The sequence below is a fragment of the Maylandia zebra genome, linkage group LG5 (assembly GCF_041146795.1).
Source record: "Maylandia zebra isolate NMK-2024a linkage group LG5, Mzebra_GT3a, whole genome shotgun sequence".
In the NCBI taxonomy this organism is placed as follows: domain Eukaryota; kingdom Metazoa; phylum Chordata; class Actinopteri; order Cichliformes; family Cichlidae; genus Maylandia; species Maylandia zebra.
In genome coordinates this window covers 16,745,127-16,765,540 of record NC_135171.1, presented here as the reverse complement: position 1 = coordinate 16,765,540, position 20,414 = coordinate 16,745,127, and the positions used below count along the sequence as shown (strand labels likewise).

At 41.2% G+C, this 20,414-nt stretch overlaps 1 protein-coding gene across 4 annotated transcripts in view; it reads left to right on the top strand.

Annotated features, from left to right (window-relative positions):
* The window catches only part of plxna1b (plexin A1b), a 188,602-nt gene that overhangs the window by 44,686 nt on the left and 123,502 nt on the right, over positions 1–20,414 (top strand). For all 4 annotated transcript variants that reach the window (XM_004545182.2, XM_004545180.2, XM_004545181.2 and 1 more), the window contains exon 3: positions 9,637–9,819. In XM_004545182.2, coding sequence (XP_004545239.1) covers positions 9,637–9,819 — 183 coding nt within the window. The remainder of the gene's footprint in view (positions 1–9,636; positions 9,820–20,414) is intronic.

Sequence of the window (20,414 nt, the reverse complement as noted above, 5' to 3'; positions counted from 1 at the left end):
ATACAGCTTGGATACAGTCAGAGTTAGAATTTGTTAAAGTATCTTTTGCTGTTTGGGTCAGCACTTTAAAGAGCCCGATCTCCCACTGCTGGTCGCTGGGCAGCTCCATCAGAGCAGTCAGAGGTTAAGTACTTTGCTTAAGGGCACCTGTGGTGGTTGATGGTGGAAGTATGTTATTCATTCACTTTCTACACCCATATGTCCCAGCTGGGCTAATGGGCCTCCTGATCACATGCAATCTTCTCCTTTCTAACTGTGCTTACAAAGATACATTTTCAAGTGACAGTGTACATTTATGAGTGAGTGTGCATTTCGTATTATCCAGTAGGCAATATTTCTTCTTCTTCTTCTTCTTCTTTCTATTCAGTTGGATTATGGTCTAAACATGTGGTGACAGCTTTTGGAAGCAGTTCTCTGAATAGGCGCCAACTCCTTGAGGTTTCACCGTCTGCCTGGAGTGCACTCAACATAGAAATTACCATCCTGCTACCAATGAATATGGAATTGATGCAGTAATTTCTTTTTCTAAATTATTGATCAGTTAGGATCAAGTAACACATCCTAGAAAATGGCTAGAACGAATCAAAAGGAGAAGGAAAAATAATAGATGGCACACAGGACCAAAATGATTTTTTTCCCCTGTGGATAAGCCCTTGGTTTTAAATGAACACTCTTTCCTCATGGTGACGTTAATGCTTCATTTTTGTCACATGCTGGGAAACAAGGTTGTTGTCATAATTGACACAGTGGTGTCACACCTGACATTGGTGGGGGTTTTTTTTCCTTCTTATTTTTATCCTAAACATAGACTGATGTGAGCTTCTAATTTTGGCTCGTTTCAACATATGTTCTTAGCATATCAAGTGCAAATTTGTGTTTGTAAAAGCTATGGGGATTAGGGTGTGTTATTTCTTTTTCTTTTTATTTCTTTTTGGCTTAGAACAGGAAATGTTATATTTTGAAGATAAATGAAATAACTGTCAGATTTACAGAATAATCCAGAGCTCACTGTGAAATCCTCTGAACTTTTAAAGGAGTACTTTGGGGGAAAATTTATAAATTCTCTGTCTCTCACACACACACACACACACACACACACACACACACACACACACACACACACACACACACACACACACACACACACACAGAGCGTGTTTAGTGACTGCACTATAATAGGATGAGGTATAAATGCATGAGGGGTTGAATAATTCCTTTAACTCAGAGATGAATTGCTTTTGATTTTTGGAAGCAGAACAGAACAAAAATAGTTGTTGCATGAGCCAGTTTAAGGAATATGAAAAATAACAAATTGTAACCACACCACCACCTTATTCCAGTGTGCTTATTTTCCATGTGACTTCACGTACATCATTCACTTGTGTTGTTGAAGCAGACTGCCATATATCTGGGGGAAATCCTCTAAATATAATTTTTGGTGTGTATTCAAATAAGGTCTTTATTTCCAGCTGAGAACCTCTAAGCCCCGTCACTAGTGCTATACATTACGGAGATCTGAGTGAGCTATGCTGGTAAATAATTTTGAAATGGTAGGCCAGTATTCTGTTTGCGCGTGTGCCTGGCAGTTACACATGAATTCTTTCCCCTTTGCTTCTTGCTGTATATTGCCACATGAAATTAATTTCTGTGTTTCTCTGGGGGGTTGATGTCGACTGTCTTTGACTACAGAAATAAACACAGCACATGCACATAGTTATGATACCATGGATATCACTGTAAGCCACCAGGTAAAAGGTTGTTAGGCTGCTCTCTTGGTTAGAAAATCAGCACTTCCAAGTATCCTTGCAAGCACATGCACACAAGCTCAGTAGCACTTCTTGTGTTTATTCTACTTGAAGAAAGTCCTGCAGTGCTTCCATGAGTTCAAAACCCTCACTGAGATTTCTGGGTAATTTATGATGCTGCCCTCTCCCAAAACCCCTCACTCTGCTTGGAGGCAGTCTCTCTCTCTCTCACACACACACACACACACACACACACACACACACACACACACACACACACACACACACACACACACACACACACACAGTGTATGCTGGCAGATGCAGGTACCGTGTGTGTGTGAGAAAACTTCATCAACATAGGACAGCAGAGGAACAGCCAGCACTTGTGGTTGATGCCGCATATGTTCGGTTTCCTCTTCATACTGCTGTCTGTCACTTCTTTTTGTTCACTTCTCTCTTTCATTCTTTCTCATCTTCTCGCACCCACCATCATAAAAGTAGGCCATCGTTATAGTGAAATGCATCAGTTAGGTACATGTCATGTTTCTGGAAACGCATTTACGTCTCTGTTGGCTTGATGAGGAGACAGCTGATGACTAGTGGGGAGAGAAGCATTTTCTTTTTGCTGCCCATGATAAATACACACACACATACATGCGCACGCATTCAGAAACGCACAAAAGCACACACATGAACGACAGGCTTGTCTCGAAACCACGCCGTCAGCATTAATGCCAGCCAGTTTTTGTCCCCCTCTCCGCTGTCCTCTCCACTCCTTTACAGAGCATTTATTTCCTCTTACTAACAGGTTTCTACAAAGAAACATAGTGCCCGCTACTGCAGCAGGCTACCCAATTTATTTGCCTGTTTCTAAATGAACGAGTGTTTTGTGTTTGCCGCCCATGTTTCCTCCTTCCTTAATTGCCATAATTCACAGCAGTGTTTTCAGTCAACAACACTATGTATGTTCCCTTACATAACCCCATGTTGTACTCTGCTGTTTTCCATATGTTTCACTCAATGGAGGTGACTATTGACAAATTCCACTTGAGGCTAGTCTGTGTGCCCAGACATATTTTCCTGACTTAATATGTTGAAGAAATGGCAATCATGGGGGAATGATTATTCAACCATTTCCTTTAGGCCTGGCCATCCAGCGCACATCTGTAATCAGTCTGTTATTGTGGGTGGAGCTGTGTGCACACGTGTCTGGAGCCATATGAACATTTTCACTCTATTTTGCCATTTTGCAGCACGAGATGGGTGAAGCGGCTCCGCCTTCTTGAAGAAATACAGTTGTGGTTGATGAACATGATTACGTAGGGTTGTAGAGACCACTCTGGTTTTATGTGTATAATTGTTCTCAATACTTACTAGCAGTATTTAGGTCGGACAGTTCTCTGCCACCATGAGTATGAGCTGCATATTAAGAATCAACAGCTGGAGAGAATTGTACAATTGTGTGTATTCAATAACCCATAAAAGATCGAGTAATAGTCAAATCCAACAACAGTTAAACAGTTAAAAGTTATGTTTGTTGTTAATTATTCAATCGATTTATTTTTGTTTGTTTGTGCAAAACCATCTAGTAACTATCTGGTTCTCCTTGTATCTGATTATAATAAACTCAGCAGATGTTGATTGGAGCTTTGATAAATTGTTCAGGAGGTACATTTTAAACATTGTATTTCCAATAAATGCTTCTTCACTTAGAAAAAAATAAAGTGACAATGATCACGTCATTAAGAGCCATCAGCTTCTGTTTGCCTTGAGCACAGCACTCACATGTTTTTTTGTTTTTTTGTTTTTTTCCCCCCCCTTTTCTTTTTTGAGAGGGGGGACTTGAGAACAGGCCAAGTTTCTGTGAAAAGCAAATCCACAAATTCATTCAGTGTGCACCGCAGGCACCCTGTGAAAATCAAAACAAGAAACCTCCTCTTCTGCATTTGTAAGACCCTGCTGCCAAAGTCAGCGGAAGGTTGTTGGCTTAACTCCTTTGTCCCCGGCGGAGCTGCGTGTCTTTGAAAACACTGCGGAGCATTACATGCAGTCTCCAGCCAGCAACTCTGCAGAGACCACAAAGGATGGAATATCCTTTCCATACTAAATATCAGCTCCAAATCACATGGGAATCTTTTAGTGTGTTAAATTGCAGAACCCACATCAGAGTGTAGCCTCTGTTAAAATGCTTTCCGACCTCAAGGGAAATGCTTTCTATTCCATGCTGATCTACGCTGTTTAAACCTTTTAGACCAGCAGGAATTGTATACCACCTTTACCCCCCCAGTACCGCAGAGAGACCTGTGTAGGTTATAGGGCTGAACGATATATCGCATTTGCGATAATATCGCGACATGATCAAGTGCAATTTTCTAACCGCAAAGGCTGCGATTATACTCTGGACATGTCCAAATTCATGGGCTGCATCCTCCTGAGGCCGCATTTGTAGACCGATTACGTCACAGCGACGCGCCGAAGGCTGTCCAAATTACTACCATATCCCAGAATTCATAGCGCGTCCCAGCCAAACTCCAGTTTCCAACAATGGCGGCCGCTACTAAGTTTTAAAATTACTCATACTAATCTTTCTGGGTCACAAAATAAACTTTTAACATATTTTCAGGCGAGAAAGTAGTTGTGTAAACATCAAATATCTGCTCGGTTTATCAAGATATCCCATATTTGCAAAAGTGCTTCGACGTTTTCAGAGGCGTCTGCTACCCACCAGCTCGACAGCTAGCCGGGAGCTCGAGGGTTACTGATGCGGCCGAGAACGGCACAACTCCCGGCACATCATTTTCAGATCACCGCGGAGTTTCGCTGCTCGGGTTAAACGTAATATATAAGTCACTTAGACAACCTAAAAATGTTATTGTTGGGCTTTTTTCAGTGTTTTGTTTGTTCGTGAGTAAATCGGTTTGGCTGAGATTAAAGTTATTAGATTAGATAAAATAAAACTTTATTAATCCCCCGGGTGGGTTCCTCCTTGGTTTTCACACAGCTGACTAAACGTCAAACAGAAAACTTATTAAACAGAAGTATGAGACAGTCGAGAATTTACGCCAGTGTCTGGTTATATTTTAGATAGCAAGAAGCAGACGGCCGAGTTTATTAAACTCCACCGAGACAGCGGTGACGCTAATCAGAACTAGCCTTCTGATTCAGAAGGCTAGACCGTCCAATTTCACGCCTTTAAACTTTAAAGGCGTGTTTGTGTGTGTGTTTATACAATTGCTATTATGTTTGCACTTTATGTATAATGTTACTGACTGCAGAGATCAGTAAGATGTGTGTATTTTTTATTTATTAGTTTTATTTATTTAATATTATTTTTTAATTGAATGACTGTCTAGTAGTTCACAGATGTCGAAAAACTGAGTGTGGTAAAGCCACTGATTTTTTTTTTTATGTATATTTCTGCAATCTGCACATTGTACTGACTTTCATTTTAATGTTTACACCAGGGTTCCTTGTCAGCACTTTATGCTCAGATGTTTGTAAGCTAAAAATAAACTATTGTGTATGTTCAAATATACTGTTGTGATTGAAGAAGTTAAATAAAAATGTCAGTCATCAATTCATGCATCACCTCATGTCATCATAACAGAGGTCTGTCTTCCAGGAAAGAACAGTTTAAAATTAATGTAATATAGTATTGGCCATACTATATGATGTATTGCTTGTCTTTGTTTAATAATACAGAAGACAAAGACCTTAAAAAATAATCGCATATCGCATCGCAATCGCAATATTGGGGCAAAAAATCGCAATTAGATTATTTTCCATAATCGTTCGGCCCTAGTAGGTTACTGTGTGAGCACTTGCTAATGCCTGTGTTTGTAATGGTGGTTTGTGTATTAACCCTTATAGAGTCTTGGGGCAACTGTATACAGTATTTTCCACAGTTGGCCTCCTCTAAAGAAGATACATTAACCTTTTTAGGTCCTGCCTCTTAGGCTTGTACATCTTGGGATTTTGTGTGTGTGTGGTTGTTTGTGTGGAAACGCTACTGAAGACGCATGCACTTCTTTCACATGACTACATGGTTTAAAATGGTTGGCCCTAGTTTTTGTCATATGATGTGTATGAGGAATTATTTTGTTGCTTGTAACCACATCTGCTTGCTCAGGTTGAAAGAATGTCTCGGTTTATTGTGTGCGCATGGGCGCTTATATGTTTGTCTGTCAGTCGCCTTTGTTGTGAGGGATGAAAGTGCCTTCTAGCCATCAGTGGTTACTAAAGAAAGTTGTTTCAGGTAATGGTTGCGTTTGCTTCTAGCTCTCACTTCGTTAAATGCACACACTGCCATACACACAGAAACCCCCATTAAACTGACCCCTTTATTTGTTTCCTTCTACCCTGTGACACGTTAGGGCCAAAAAAATGGGGAGTAAGAAGGGGCAAGCACTTTGTTGTCTCGAGTTGATTGTCCTACCACCTCTCGGAGGACTTGGTCTAAGTGGGCAGATGTGTGATGGACAGAGGGCTGGAGTTGGTGACTTTGTGAGAAATGGAGAGAGAAGGGGTGGATGAAAAGAGAAGGTACAGAAGTAGAAAAGGACAGGGAGGGAATATTGATGTTTGCTAAGTTACTGTAGTGGCTAGGAGGAGACAGAAAAAGAGTGAGAAGGAAGAAAAAGGCAGAATAACGTTTTATTGACTTGTGCCGAGCTGCAGGCAATTTAAGCAGATCAGGAGGGAGTGGGTGTTATCTTTTCTCCTGTGCGGATCAATCAGATGATGTAGTGATAAGACTATGGATTACACCGCCATTTACACGCTCCCTATGTATGTGTATGTGTGTGAATACAGCAACTCACACGTTTGCCGGCTGTGGTTAAGTCGCAGATGCACAAACATTTATTCTCTGTTAATAACAGCATCCAAAGTGGACTTTTTTTGATTGGCGTTGTCAAAGAAAATTGATACTCATACACTAATCATTGCTAAAAATTACTGTCTGAGGTGATAATCAATTTCTACAGCAACGATGCTAACAATGCTGGCTAGGGCTGCATGATATTAGGAAAACCTGCGATGTGCGATAACTGTGATCAATACTGCGATAACGATGTGACTTGCGATAAAATAAATAGCAAAATAAAAACAAAAAATGAATACATAATTTCCGCTTTACTGCAACAGTTTTATTTAATGAAAGCTGCTGTATTAGCAGTGTAACAACAAAGTGCACTTTAACATTGAAACATTGCCCCCATAAAAAAACATTGAGGCTTGAATTCTGAAAGACATCCTTCCTGGTCTCTAGAATTAGTTTTAAATAAACATAACTTAAATTATACTGCAAATTATCTCAATGCAGTTGTTCATCATTTTACCACTCACCAAGTAGTTATGATGCAAGTCAAAACTGGAGAGGAAACTTTACTGTAGTGCTTGCGTAGTTTTCAGCTTGGCTCAGTTCAAACATGACGGTCTTCCGGCATGTTTCATACATTTGTGGAATGGCGACATGGGAAAAGTAGTTTCGTGAGGGGATGGGTATCTCCGGTCCACTTTATGTATCAGACTGGTGAAGCCCTCTCTGCTAACTGTATTTATAGGCATTGTTAAAAAATGTGTAATGGCCTCTGTTATTTCTTTGTAGCGCTTTGACGTTTTCTCATAAGGAGTTCCACTTGAAAAACTCTGATACAGAGACGGCTGTTGGACTGCTGCGCTCTTTGTCTTAACATTAGCAACCTTTGTTTAGCTACCCCTGTCTTTCTGGAACTCTTCAAACAGTTCTCTGTGGTTGTATTGAAGATGATGGTGGAGATTAGTCGTGTTTCCTCTGGTGGTTGCCACGAGTGTTCGGCAAGTTTTGCAGAGTACCTGTGTTTGGAGAACGTCGTCTTTATCAAATCCAAAATACCTCCAAATAAGCGAGGTACTATTTTTTTTTTTTAGCGTTCTCGTCATGCGTCTCGCTCTCAACCTTTACAACTCTGACTCGTTGCTGCAGCGTTGTTCGCTCCCCACCTGCGTAGGAGGCGGGCCTCTAATCCATTTGATTGGTTAATGCCGTGAAGGGCTCTATTCGACTGGTCAAATGTGTAAAGGGGTTTCTTTGATTGGTAAATTCTTTAAAGCACGTGTGTAAACATTTTAAGGTACCCAATTATCGCACTTTACGTCGTCTTTTGCGATGGGCCCATCGCGCAGGCTGATATCGCAATGACAATAAATTTTCGATTTATTGTGCAGGCCTAGTGCTGGCTTTGCCTCCTTCAGTGAACACACAACTTCACACATATCTGCTGCAGACAGCCAGGCACACTAGCAGCTGAAGTAGTTGACGTTCTTGACACTAACAGACACTTAGGAACTTAAAGAAGTGAGTCAGGCTCCAGTTTGAGAAATATTTAAGTTTTAAACAGTTATCATAAATGTTAACCTGGCCAGCACACAGCATACCGTTTAACTCTATTAGCAATAATCCAATAGTAATATTAGCCAACTGTTATCACTGTGGTAGCGGCTAGTGGCCGGGCTCATAACAAGTGATAACCTTTGCTGTGTAGCTCCCATATTAATGTTATCAGTCCTGTACGTCTGGAACTTGACAGTGTAATTATTTTTAACAGGATAACAAGTGTTAAGCTTCTCTTAAAGTTCCACATTGAGGCTGAGAAAAGTCTGAGCTCTTAGATGGTGTCAGCCTATCTTACCAACTTCATCTCATCAGCAGCAAAAACATGGTGACAAGTCACCTGATGCCCAGCACTACTTCAGACAACCTTTTTTTTTTTTTTTTTTTTTAAACATTTATTTTGCACTAGAGAATTACTTTGATTGGCCGTGACAGTTATTGGTTTGGTTTAATTAATCACTTATTGTTTGGATGTACAACAATGTAGAAAATATAGCTTTCAGTTTCCCAGAGTTTAAGTGGTTTTCAGGCTAGTTTTCATCTGATCAGAAGTTGGGGGGGGGGAAGAAGATGTTGATAGTGATGAAATAAGGAAACATTGGTCACTTTTCTAGCGTGGGAAACTAGAAACAACAGTCACTAAATGTTATCCATCAGATTAATGTATTAATACTTAACCACAGTGATACCTGATTGATATCCTGAAACTGTGTACAAAAATGTGCAAATGAAGTAAAGCATTTATTGGCTGTGGCATTTTAACCCTGCTTCATGGATTATACCCTGACTGTGTTTGTATGTCATGACTGGTTAAAGCATCATATGGGTCAGTGGATTGCCTGGGGTGATAGACCCCTCGTGACACTGGAATGTTCCAGATATTGTCACATAGTCACCATCATTACTGCCGTGTCACCACCATGACCGAACACTGTGGAATAAAAGGGGTTTGCATGGTGGGATTGTGCTTTAAAGACAGCAGTGTGTGAGTGTGAGTGAATAACCTCAATTTCAATAATCAATCAACAATCAAATATGTTGGCCATTCTCACTGAATATGGAAACGTGCAGCAAGTTGACTTTTAGGCAGCTTAGCTGCTTTTACGAATTGTTTTTAAGGGCATTTGAGGAATTCTCAGAATAGGTGCTTCACATGCGGCTTCCATAGTATGAGACCACATTAGTTTAGAATTTAAAAAAGGCATTTCTTTGAATATAAAAGCTAATTTGTAGCATTTTTAGAATGTGTCCTTATATGAATTCATGATTAAACGGAATCTATTTATTGTTTTGAAATGAGATACTTTTCCATTTCTTGTTGTAAATACCACTTTAAAAGCACAACAAATCTAAAGAATTCTCTTGTCAGACAGAAAAACATTCACACAATCACCCCAAACATCACAACCTACATTAATTTGTTTTCTGCTGAACAATCTGCTTTAGATCAGAATAGAATTTTGAGTGCTTTTATTTTGTCTGATTCATTTCGTTGCCTTTCCCTCCTGTCTCTAGCCACTTCAGATCGACGATAACTTCTGTGGTCAGGACTTCAACCAGCCTCTGGGGGGAACCAGCACCATCGAGGGGATTCCTCTCTTCATCGATAAGGATGATGGCATGACTTCAGTGGCAGCGTATGACTACCGTGGCAACACTGTGGCGTTTGTTGGCTCACGCAATGGGAAACTGAAGAAGGTAGGATTGTTGGTGTGTGTGTGTGGTCTTTTTAAAATTTTTGTTTTATTTTTTTCTATCGATGCTGGTATTTCTTTTCCATTTGAACTGGATGGAATATGAAGTTGAAGGGAAATTGTGTGTAAGCCAAAAAGGCATTTAGATTTTTGTCGTTTATTTATTATCCAGTTAAAAGGAAGCAACTTTCTGGCAAATATTTTTTTACTTGTGAATGGTTACCAGCGTTTTGCCCAGTGATGCTTGTCAGTTCATAAGCTGTGTACTGGCGGCCTAATCGTTGTAGATTTGCATAAGGCACTTTGCTGATGCTTTTTTTTATACTAAATGCAGTCATCACCATTTTTCTTGCTGGTGGCTATTTCCAGCAGGACATCCGAGTGTCTCTTTAAAACCTGTTCATTTAACAAGCAATTTAAAGCAAGTCTGCGCCTACTCTTTCATTGATTGTCATGTTTGTCACGTCAGGCATAAAACGTAACTGCTTTGTCCCAATGCCACGTACGGTCTTTTAAGAGCTCACCTTCAATCAATCCAACAGCTATGACTGGTGAATGGCTTTTCTGTTCAGGTCAGCTGTGCAGGGCTGAGGTGGATAGAGCTTTGGACAGGGATAAAGTGGTGATGGATGCATTGGTGGGGAAGAAGAAAATCTAAAGTGCATTTCTTGATGAAACTATTGTCCCTTTCTTTGGGTCAATTTCTTTGTGGATTCAAAGCAAGTTAGGGTTTATGTCATCGCACTTATGCGGCTGTTGCACCCTTTTCTGTAGAGGAATGATTAATGATGTGCGGTCATGTAACAAATGGACAAACCTCTGTGCCTGATTAAACTGATATAGCTGACCTTTTGTGATTGTATGTTAGATATATGTAAAATTTTCCGCAATTATGGTCCTTTTTGTGTAACAGTGTTGAGTTCAATCTCAGCAATTGTTCCTTTGCGTGTGCGCGCGTGTGTGTGTATCCAGACTATGGAGGACAGAGCTCTCGGGGTAAATGGTATCTCATTAGAATTCACCCCATTTCTCTCCACACTGCTCAAGACCTGTCATCCATTCAATATTATGAATGTATAATCAGCCTGTGTGTTTGTGCACTTTTAATACGAGTTTATGTATTCACGCAATGCTTGTGTGTTTGTCACTCACAGTGTGCATAATAATGCATCGCGCTTGCGATGGCATGGGTTCGTGTGTGCACGCATGTGTTTGTGTTTATGAGAGCGCATGAGACGGCAAACAATACAGTGTCGACTAAGATTCAGTGCCGTGCATTTGTCAAAGTGACACCCATTCACTTAGCTCGGCAACAGTCCCTTTATTTATTTAGCTGTTCTCACGTCTTTTCTTGTGTGGTGTTATGCACTCTGACTGAGGTATATACGTGTGTTTGGAGCATCACCTGGGGAAGAGACTGCTGCAGTAGGTTTTGAGATAAGTCGTTTTCATGTGTGTGCGCGCCATCATGTGTGTGCGTGTGCGCAACAGCAGAGCCAAGGAGCCCGCGGTTCTTTTGGCTGCCTTGTGTTTCAGTCAAACCCAAAAACAACTAAAATAATCTGGTCTTGGAAAGGATTCAGTTTGCTGTGAAGGAACAATATCTAAAACCTGACGTTGGAGCATGCACAGACATGCACACGCGCACACTCACTCACTCACTCACTCACTCACTCACTCACTCACTCACTCACTCAGACAGCAGCCATAAAGAGGCAGATGAAGAAAAAAAAAATGGAAAAAGAGCAACTGAATTAATAGTGTGTGATAACAGATTGTTGGGTCCTCTGATTGTGTGCGTCAGTGTTTCTGTAACTGATTTTTATTTGTGTCATTATCCTTTCAGTAAAAGCACCGTCTGTTTCAGGGCGAGTGTTAAAGTTTGTGTGGACGAGTGGGAGTCCATGCAGGCCATGAAGGAATTACTGAGTATGTTCCTGTTCTTACACCTTCCTCAGGAGAGCATTAGTGTTGAATGTTGTTTATATAGCTCTGCCTGAGGGCGATGAAGGGAAAGAGGGGCAGAAATAAGGAGAGTATTGGTTGGCTGGATGAATTTGCCTTAAGGAGACAGCTTGCATGTGTGCTTTTCAGGTGCGTTTTAAGAGACATGGAAAGGTATGATTGGCAAATCCGAAAAACAACAAATCTGGCAGTGACTGTTGCAATAATCTTAAATATAACCAACTAATGTTTGCCAAATGGATCCACATTAATCTCCTGGGAGAGTTTTGAGGTTTAAGGAACATCACTTTACCTTAAATAACTTTTTGTTCACGTCTTTATTGGCTAGACGTGAAGTGCTTTGATAATCTGTTATATCTGCACTCAGTCTATTTTTAACTAACTATAATGTTCAAGGTTTTCCAGAGCAACAAGACAGTAGCATAAACAACATGTTTTAAGCACTAATGAAGTCCCTCTGTGCTCTGTAGTCTCTCACACACTCGCAGGAGAAGCTTTTACTAATGAGTAATGGTTTGATGGGACACCGACATTAGAGAGAGAGAATCAGGAAGGAAGATGGTAAGATGAAGGAGATATAGGAGGTTAGCGGAAGAAGAAGGGGGAAGGAAGCGATGAAGAGAGGTGATGCCCTCTGATTAACTAATTTCAATGGTCATCTGGATACTGCTGTGGTCAAGGGCACAACTGTTGACCGGCTATCTGCTGCACTTAATTTTTAGGATTAAAAGCTCTGATTCTTTGACGATGTGATTATGTCTGGGTGCTTGGCTCTGCCTGCCATCGGTCCCTGTGTCTTTGTCAGCTTTATTCTAGTTTACATAGTGGACCTTATTCACTCCTCTTTTATGCCTTTCTGTCTGAAGAAGCATTGTAACAAAGCTGCTGTGGTTTGTTTAGCCAACACATTTATAATGATAAAAGTCTGAGTGATTCTCTCAGCCACTTCTGTGCTTTCAGGCCCCGTTGAGCAGTGACAATAAATGGGCATCAACCATGACACACTCACACATACGCTTGCGCACATATGCACCATCTCAATAGGTGGTCTGGGGAGATGAGAGAAGAAGGGAGGATTGCACTTGACAATCTAGTACCTATTGTCTGCTTTTGGTGCTGCACACACACGAACACTCAAACGCAGGTTAGGATTCCTCAGCTGCACCCTCCATCAGAGGCCAGCGCGAGCCATCTGCTGTGTATATAGGGCCAGTGTGCCAGGTGGTACGAGCCCCAAGTGCTCGATGTGTCCCCCATTGTGTCCATGCCAGGCTCAGGTGTGTGGGTGCCGTTCAATGACCATTCATCAGTGCATCAATTGAGCTTCCCCGCAGTTTCTGACAGAAGTTAGAAGACAATATAAGACGAGCGTAAACGACCAGCATAAGAATAACATAGTGAATGGGACAAATAAGGCCTTACACTACATGTTACTACATGAAACACATAGGTTTATAGATGTAACAAACTTCAACATAGCATTTTAAAAATCCTTTGAATATGAGAAATCATTTTTTGAAAATCCTCTGACCTGTCCAGGGTGTACCCCACTGCTGAAAAGCAGCTGGCAAAGGTTCCAGCTCCCCTGTGACCCCGAATTGGATATGTGGAAGAAAACTGATGGATATTCAAAGCAGAGAGTGCAGTGGATGATGGTTTGAGAGCATGTCTTGGAGCCAAAAAATAACATGTTTGACCCTACACCTAGTAAGTGTTTTCATTAGCTAATCAGTACAGGATCCGTTGAGGTGTATTTGAAAGCGAACATGACCGAGTATTTGTTCTGTCACCCTGCAGCACATTGTAAAAGCTAAGTGGATGACTGCGTCAGCTAAGCAGCTGCAATCTAAACATTAAGTGGCAGATGGGATTTCACATGTTGTTGCTGTTGTACACACAGCAGGCCTCATGAAGCCACAGTTAGGTTTATGAATTACAGATTTTAAGTCTTTGAGTCTCATCTTCAGTTTGAGCTTTGTCTAAAATTACCTCAGCAAATGTTCTAAATAATATTTCTCACTGTCAAATTTTAAGAAAAACTTAACCCACACAAGTAACTGTAACATAAAACTTGCTCCAGCTTTGGTGTTAAAGATTATCCCCAAAAGCGATCTAATGATCTAAAGCTTGCATCTTTATTTTTCTAACCTATTGAAAATAACAAAAAAATGTTTCATCATAGTAAAGATAATACTGCAGAAATGAGGTTTAAGCCGTAACTACACCAGTGAGACAGCATTTCAGGGGTTAATAAGAAGTGACAGTTTGTCATTTGTATGTGTATATTGCTGTGTGAAGTCACTGATGTATTCCACTGGGGCTGCCGGTGTCACCGTCAAGAGACCATGTCATGGCCTAATTGACTGATGATTGTTATTCTACTGGTGCATAATGCTGCCCTGTCCAACTCCCCTGTGTGTGTATGTGTTTGTGTGTGTGAGGCTGTTTTTAGTGCTTTGCATTTAAATTGTTGTTCCAGCCTTCTCTTTGCAGACAGTGCCCAAATAGTAAAAAAACAATTATATATAAATAAAATAAATAAAATAAAAACACACATTCTGAAAATAAAGTAGTTGCTTGTCAGGGAGGAATGATGAAATAAACATCTGTCTTTTACTGATTCTCTGTTTGTGTCGTCGTCTTTTAATTGAGAATGTGCAGAAAATTACAGTCTGAAAATATGGTACATAGACTTTGTGTGTGTGTGTGTGTGTGTGTGTGTGTGTGTGTGTGTGTGTGTGTCTGAGTGAGAGACTTCTGTGGTTTGTGTCATCATTTGGCTCAGCCTCCCAAGCCACGAGTTGTTTGGCCCGGGCATGAGCACAGAGGCCAGCTTTGTGCGGGCTCTTGGTGGCCCTCGGTCATTAGTTCACCCAACTGCATGGGGTCACACAAACGCACGAAGCGGATGAGAAAGCGACGGAGGAAATGGAGATGTAGCTGATTGTGAAAGAGATTTGATATGGCAGAGGCTGTGGAGTTATGATCAAGTTCCCTAGACAAAACGGATAACTTGCACTTTGTATTTAACACCAAGTTTTTCCACCTAATTTAGTTCTCTCCCAGCGTGCCATCAGTCTTCCAATCTAATCATAATGTTCTCATATTAACAGCTAAATGTATCATTTTCTGCTACAATTTGTTCCCTCTGTGCTGTCAGCACAGTAAAATGGTGTTTTCCCAAATAGCCCAGTTGAGCCACAAATGTGTGAGACGAGCCAGGAATATGCCGTAGGACCACTCATTTAGCACGTAACCTCAAATGAATTTTGCCTTTGTTATTCTAACCGTGGCTAATACAGTGCTCAGAGGACCACAGATGGTGATTTTATTGTTGTTTTTTGTTTTTTGGGGAGTGAAACTTGAACTATATGCATATTATTAAAGTAATGTAATGACCATTATAAGGTCTTACTTATACCGACGCAGGCAGTGGACAATGAAATATGTTTGACAATCTAAATCTCCAAGCTTAAGCTAATGTGTCTGTGTTTGTGTGATTGTCGCTCAAGCAAATGGATATCAGTTGTCTCTGTTCATTGCCTGCCTGAGTCTTTCTCTCATATGTAGGTTATCCTTGCATATGACTATATTCATCCTACAATAGCATTCTGCATCTCTCCGTGAATGCACTCTCGCACACGTCTGCACACACTCGAGCCTTTGGAGGGTGTCATTGTAGATTCACACTGTGAATATACAGGGTTTGTTCACTTCTGCTATCTCTGCTTTTGCTCATTGTATGAGCAGCAACCATATAGATTGTTGGATAATATAAGCTCTAACAATGTCTAAAACTCATCCATAACCCTCAACTCTGACTAGTGTAACAAGCACAGTGAGTAACAGGATCATCCACTGCTTCCTCACTTTGCCTCTTTGCTTCTGTTCTCTGCCTCGTTTTCTCTGTTTCATCTGCTGCTCACATATTCTCTTTCTATCTCCTTCTGTGATCAAAGATTCCCCTCCCTGATAATAGCTGAGCATTTGTATGTGTTGAGATGAAATGGCAGTGATCGCTATTTCTCTCTAATCATTTTCTCTCATTAAAGTGAGGAGTGTGCGCATATGCACTCCGAATGCAAATAAATATATGTACAAGTGTACATGTATACAGGAAGTTTGCATGTATAAAGTTTGCGTATGCCCACGCACACACATACATGCTCTTTCCCACTCCAGAAAATAGGTTGTAGCACTTAGATTGTAAGGGTAGACAGTAATGAGGGGTCTTCTTAAAAGATTTAATGCCATACCATCCTTTACACATGCATGATTCCATCCAGTCTCATTAAACCAGGGGTCTAATTCTGCACCTTTTTCCTGCAAGAGCTTCATATGCCATAACGAGCCATATTTCCTACCTTCCTAACAAGCTATGGTGACATTAAGAGGCGATATGACTTGATAGTTCACTCTCAAAACCTTAACAAATGTGTCTTAATCTTGGCACCAATCTAGTCCTTTAACCAAAGCTACAATAAATGTTTAAAGCTAATCATTTTTAAAGAGCAAGATAAGTTACAGTGGGCTTCTGTGTAGGCTAATGCCACAAATGAGAACGGTTCAGTCCTTGATAATCTCGAGCGCTAATGCATTTTAGCTCAGTTCAACTGTGTGTGACTGCACTGCACAGCACTCATTCACTACCTCTGCGTTCTCTCCACAATTCACTACTACCAGGGGTTAATGAGCCAAAGTGGGGAGTAGATGAGAGTGGGGAAAAGCCAAGAGAAAGGGATACAGAATGAAAAGAGAGAGCAAGGGAGATGAATTATAAATGCACCACGCTAGAATCCATTTTTAAGGGAAGATTAGAAGAGTCTGGATGCAAGCTGGGATGCTCACATGATCCAAGTGAGGACGAGGCCAGCCTGTTTCTAGGTCATCTCCATTAGGCATCTCGGGGTGGAACATCAAAGAGTCCCTGCTCTCCATATGATATGTGTGTGTGAAAGTTACATGCACTTTTTAAAATTGCACTCAGTTTTACTGTACAATAGTGAAAATCACAATATACTGTTGATGCGCTTAGTGTATTTTTTCCAGCAAATAATGATTTTCTTTAAGGCATCAGTTCCATAGAATTATAGCAGAGCTCTGTCTATGGCAGCTGATACAGCCAAGAGCACACCTGGTGGATGGCACAATGCCAGGACTCATGGTGTCATTATTTCTGACAGGTCACACACACACACACACACACACACACACACACACACACACACACACTAGAGGGAATATCATAGCTCATACTGAAAGGTAAAATGAGCCCATTCATGCAGGTATATACCAACTTGGAAACACACTGGGACAGCACAGTGTCCGGAGGTTTGGTCATGAGTGACACAGCAGGCAAAGATTACCTTTGGAGGCTATATCTCTCATACAGTCACAGTCACACAGTGTCTCATACGCTCATTCCTTTCCAATTAAACTCAGCAGCTCACAGTATGTATGTTCCTGGTTTTAAAAGAGACTGTCTTCAACTCGCTACACAGCTCACCACAAGCCCATTACAGCCACATGTGGAAGCTTAACCTCTTAGCCATTAAATGGAAGAAATCAGCAACTGTTTACGGACGGATACCCTGACACAGAAGTAGGACACATAATGGAAGCAGGCACAGCACTTTGATGCTTCTCTGAGAAAAAAATAATAATAAAAAAAAAAAAAGATAATACAAGGATTCTTTTCCATCTCCATTACACCAAATGATGAGTGTAAATATGTGAGTTACTATCAAATTGGCTAATCTACTGTGAAGAATGCAAACGGCACTGCCGTGCACACACTCGTGCACGCAGCCTCCTATGGGAAACAACTGTAGCAGGCTTATCAGATTACACGTTGCAAAGCTAATAGATTCTTAATAGATTGTTTTTGATTAGTTCCTGTGGTTTAGTGACGTTAAGATGATTAACATTTGTGAGTAGGGAAACAAACACACATTTGCATTCACACTCACCTGCGTATATTTGCATACAGTGTTGTATGAGGTGACTGCATATTCTGTTACTGTAATTTGTGAATGTCTTTTTCTGAAGTGTGTGACATCAAATGGACGTTGTAGGCTTTAGTAGCACTTCAAGGCCATGAAATTCAGACTGGGTCTCTCTGTGTTTTTTTTGTTTTTTTTAAAATGCACACACTTCAAAATACTTTTGAGATACACGAACAAAAACAAGTCCAAATACAACAGCTCCCTGCGTTTATCCTTCTCACACAGCATGATGGCATCTCCCGCTGTCTAACTAATTACCCCTCTGTCCTGTGCCCCCCCCAGGGGTAATAGCTTGAGCCTGAAACCTTGTCACAGTGTTAGCTGGCTTTGTATCTTGCCCCAAGCCTGCCTGCTTTCAGACCACTCGCCTCATGACCACTTCTGGCCATACTGCACTCACCCTGTGGGTAATCCTGTTAGCGTAAGAGTATGTGATAGCCAAGCGGAAAGCCAATTCCCCACACTGGTCTTATGCCCTCTGCCCAGTCTCTTAGAGTAACAGCTGGCTAAAGTGAACTTATTTCAGTTTCAGGACCAACTCGTGTTCCACTTTATCTAGGGTCTTCTTATTAGTATTACTGGAGCTAGAAAAAAAGCCCTGTTACTGGTGTAGCTGACCTTGTGACTTAACATTTCCGCCAGCTAAGTCTTTAAAAATGGTGAGGCACTTTATGTCCTTATATTCCCCATTTTAATCCCATATCCAAATTATGCAATTGTCTCCTTTTGGTAATTTATCCATCCATTTATTAAATTCAAATGTTTCAACCTGATTAATTAGTCTCTCTTTTCCATGTTTCTCTTGTTCCTCTTGCACTTCTTGTCCTTTCCATTTAGTCCTTCTGTTCTCTGTCTTTGCTTCACTCACACTATCGGTCTTTCTCCGTCTCACTTTTCTCCATGGAATTGGTCATTAGCTGACTGACTGAGCTGATTGCATCTATTCCCAAGGCTAGCATTTGTTTGTGCATCTTGTTTTTGTTTTTTTTTTTTTTCTTTTAATTTTGTTCACTCCCCCCTCTTTCACTCTCTCCCTTGCTCCCCACCCACTCTCCCCCAGCAGTCATTCTTTTTCTCCTCCCAACTTATCTCACTTCATCTACCTTCTTTACACCCCCTGCCGCCCTCCTTTCTTGCACAATTCCATCTATCCCCTTTCTTGCTAAAATGATCTTAGACACAAAGACTGGTTTGGGTTGCTGAATTAGCATACCAATGCACACAGACACTCCCAACAGTCGTCTCTATAGCTTCTCTATAACATTAATTGCACAGTGTCATTCTAAATTGGCTAACACCAATTAAGCCCTCGCTATTATATTTAATTGGTCATTTAGCGTGGCTATGGTTTGAATGCTGTCTCCCTGGGAATGGTATAGCTGGCCTCCAGCAGCCCATGTGGCCGTTTCAAAGACTGTTTCCCCCTCCCTGTGGATTTTACAATGGCCTGGCCAGCAACTGCACTGCCAAGAGCCAAGATGGTGTGTGCATGTTGTGTTCTTTGGAGGGGGAGTAACAAATGGTATGGAGAGGGAGAGAGATTTTGTTCTGTCTGCCACCTCACGCCCTCCAACCACCCTCACATCCCTCTCCTACTATGCTCCTCCATCCATGTGTTGCTGTTGGATTAGGCTAATTAAAGTACCGCAAGCGGGGTCCTCAGAGAGCAAACACACACACACACACACACACACACACACACACACACACACACACACACACACACACACACACACACACACACACACACACACACACACACACATTGTACACATTCAGTCTTTAATGAAGGCAGGCACAGATGCACACACAATTGGAAAAACAGGAAGGAACCATGAGCATAAGCCCCCATATGTACAAAGACATGCATCACACTCTGAAAGTACTCTAGCAACAGAGGTTCGTAGGAAAAAGCATTGTGTAAATATTTAATGGGCAGTTTTCTTGCCTTTTTCTACTGTAAATGAGCGAAAGATCACGTGGACCATAGACTGTATGTAAAACATGATTGTAGCTCCCCAGTCTGCCAAATAGGAACTATTAAAGCTACTTCATGATTTGACAGCTGAGTTTCTCAGGCAGATTCATCCCTTGCCTGTAACATCTGGATTGACCACAACAACAGGGCAACCGCTGAAATGCTGCACTTCACTAACCACTTGGGCATAGCCACCATGACAACACCATCTTTTATATAAAGTTTATGGTTTAAAGTAGTTATCTTTGAGTTCCTATATAGACTCAATTGTTTGTCATCAGTAAAGAGCTGAGCTTCAGTCTGTGCAAACCCATCCTAAATGGATCATCAGGAGTCCGTATCCACTTCTAGCTATAGCCAGAGGACTCCCAGCTATGCAGTAATATCCATAGGAGCCATGTGCTGTCTTATTTATGGGTCACTGGCAGTGAACCAGTGGCCCAGAAATAACACCACAACCTCTCACTTTAACCTTGCTGTGTGTCTGCATGTGTGTGCTTTAAAGGAATGGTTAACAGTTTTTGCCGTGTGGCACTGAAGAGTGTTTTCCTGTCTGTAGATCTTCTCTGCTTTCCTGTGTATATGTGGGTGCTGGTGTTTGTCTCAAAACGTTTGCATGTCACGGTATGCACTGATCTTTGAATGTCAATG